This window comes from Giraffa tippelskirchi, chromosome 10, assembly GCF_054371585.1.
Source record: "Giraffa tippelskirchi isolate mGirTip1 chromosome 10, T2T-mGirTip1v1.2.pri, whole genome shotgun sequence".
Taxonomy (NCBI): Eukaryota; Metazoa; Chordata; class Mammalia; order Artiodactyla; family Giraffidae; genus Giraffa; species Giraffa tippelskirchi.
This window is the reverse complement of record NC_137284.1, coordinates 74,760,870-74,763,013: the sequence shown is the minus strand read 5'-3', so window position 1 is coordinate 74,763,013 and position 2,144 is coordinate 74,760,870. Positions and strand designations below refer to the sequence as shown.

General features: G+C 55.4%; 1 protein-coding gene across 1 annotated transcript; it reads left to right on the top strand.

Moving 5' to 3' along the window:
• The first annotated feature begins 307 nt into the window (after positions 1 to 307).
• FERD3L (Fer3 like bHLH transcription factor) lies at positions 308 to 802 on the top strand. Its single transcript, XM_081531166.1, has one exon. The coding sequence runs from the start codon at positions 308 to 310 to the stop codon at positions 800 to 802; it is 495 nt and encodes a 164-aa protein (XP_081387292.1).
• The last annotated feature ends 1,342 nt before the right edge of the window (positions 803 to 2,144 follow it).

The window sequence follows — 2,144 nt, the reverse complement described above, 5'->3', positions numbered from 1 at the left end:
GGAGGTTGTTGCCAAGAAGGAACTGTCCCAGGTGGCAGGACGGAAAGGATCGCAGAAGTGGAGGCCTATTCCTTTGAGTCTTTCCGGCGTTCTCAAGCTTGTCTTCTTCCATCAGTTTCGAGAGGAGGGACGTTGTCAGAGCCTTCCCTATCGGTGCAGCTAATCCTGTTATCAGCTTGGTTATACACATGAATGTCCCTGACCCTTCGGTGATGGTGACCCATCAGATTCAGGGCTGTTAGGAAGGCCGTCACCGGCTTGCCCCTCCCTTCGAGAAACCTATGAGACGCAGGGCAAAGCAGACGCGATGGCAGCCTTTCCCGAGAGCTGCGTGGACGCCACCGTCCTGGACTTCGTGGCAGACCTATCCCTAGCCTCCCCGGGGCACCCTCTCCTCTGCGACTTGACACCTAGGGTCCCCTATGGGAACCACCAGGACCTTGTGCTCCGAGACGGAAGATCCAGGAGTCTGGCGCGTTTGGAGGAAGAGGATCCAGAAGAAGAGGAGGGGGAAGGAGAAGAGGGGGAAAACGAGGAGGAAGGGGAGCACGGGAGAGGCGCCTCCCTGCTGGGCCGCCCCAAGAGGAAAAGAGTGATCACCTACGCCCAGCGCCAAGCCGCCAACATCCGCGAGAGGAAGCGGATGTTCAACCTCAACGAGGCCTTCGATCAGCTGCGGAGGAAGGTGCCCACTTTTGCTTATGAGAAGAGGCTCTCCCGGATCGAGACTCTTCGCCTGGCCATTGTCTACATCTCCTTCATGACCGAGCTCTTGGAGAGCTTGGAGAAGGAAACCGACTGAGCCAGGGTCGGGTGGAAGTGTCTGCCCACTCCTCGCCGGGGCGCGCACGGGTTTGGGGTGTTTGAAGACCCAGCAGTGGGTGCAACTGAAAGGCCAGGAGGGGCCCTCCAAGACAGAACGTCTGGCCTTCTGGAGCTTGGTTCTGGATTATAAAATGTCCACAGCCCTCGAGAGGCGTGGAAGCCGTAGAGTTAATATATATGCGATCGCTGTCGATGGAGTATGGGGCAGGAGCGGGCGGGGCGGGTGAGGGCGAGTTAAAACGGAGTTGGGGCAGTCGAGGCCCACGTCCCAAAGCAGCGTCTGTCGGGCGGGTGGGAAGCTAACCCTCCCCGCAGACGGGAGACTTCGGGAGCGTCTGTGCAGTCTTACCTTTTAACTTTTCTTTCTTTCTTTCTTTTTTAATATAACTATGAGATGTTCCTCTTTTTTTTTTTTTTTTCGCCTCTATAATCGGCGCTGACCTATCCCAGGCAGGCGCTCCCTTCCGGCCCGTTCTCTTGGGGCGGAGGGAGGGGAGAGGGGTGGAGAGGGTGGTCCTAGACCGGTGAGGAGTGAGGGTTACTGTGTCTTCTGAGAGGCCCAGGGCGCTCCGGCTCTCTCGTGCGGTCTTCTTAGTCTTGTCGAGTGGCAGAATGAAGGAGATGAGAAAGCAGGAGACATTATTCTCCTCTCCTCGCCTCCTCTCCCTTCCCTTCCCTTCCCCTCCCCTTAGGCTCTAAACAGCAACCCTGTTGTGGCCCCTCCGGGAGTAGGATGCTTGAACCGGAATGGAACTGGGGATAGCTCCAGCTTACGCGCTGGGGGTGCAGCTGGGCTTACAAGGCGTCTCGGGCCCCCGGAGCCTTTAGCATGTGCAGTTGTTTCCCCGGTCGCCTACGGGGGGGAAAAGGGCCGGGTCTTCCCAGAGGCAGCCCCACCAGAGCGCGCACTTTCAAATTTTTAGCTGTAGGTAAGGTAAGATAGTTTTCATTCTAGTTGCATCTAGGGATAAGGGAGAGAAAACGTCAGAGGAGGAAATTCATTCTTCCATTTGCCAAAAAGTGTGCGATGGAGATGAGTTTGAAGCAAGATCGTGCTGAGGGGCTCCCTCCAGTTTGGACGGTCTGCCATTCCACAGTTCTTCCTTTCGTGCTAAGGAAGAACTTCTGCCAACAACTGAAATGGGGTTCTTAAGATAGCAGTGGGGAAGTGAGGAGAGGAATCAGAATGAGTAATCCCCATCTGCTGTAAAGTGAATAAATCCTATTGTTCCAACACTATATTTTGCTCTCACTTCGCAAATCCTTGGGCGGATGTGCACACACACACACAGGTCTTCCTATTAGCCTTTTAGAAACGT

What these genes read in the sequence shown, in the direction of transcription:
- FERD3L (XM_081531166.1), top strand. Translation starts at nt 308, where the DNA reads ATGGCAGCCTTTCCCGAGAGCTGCGTGGACGCCACCGTCCTGGACTTC.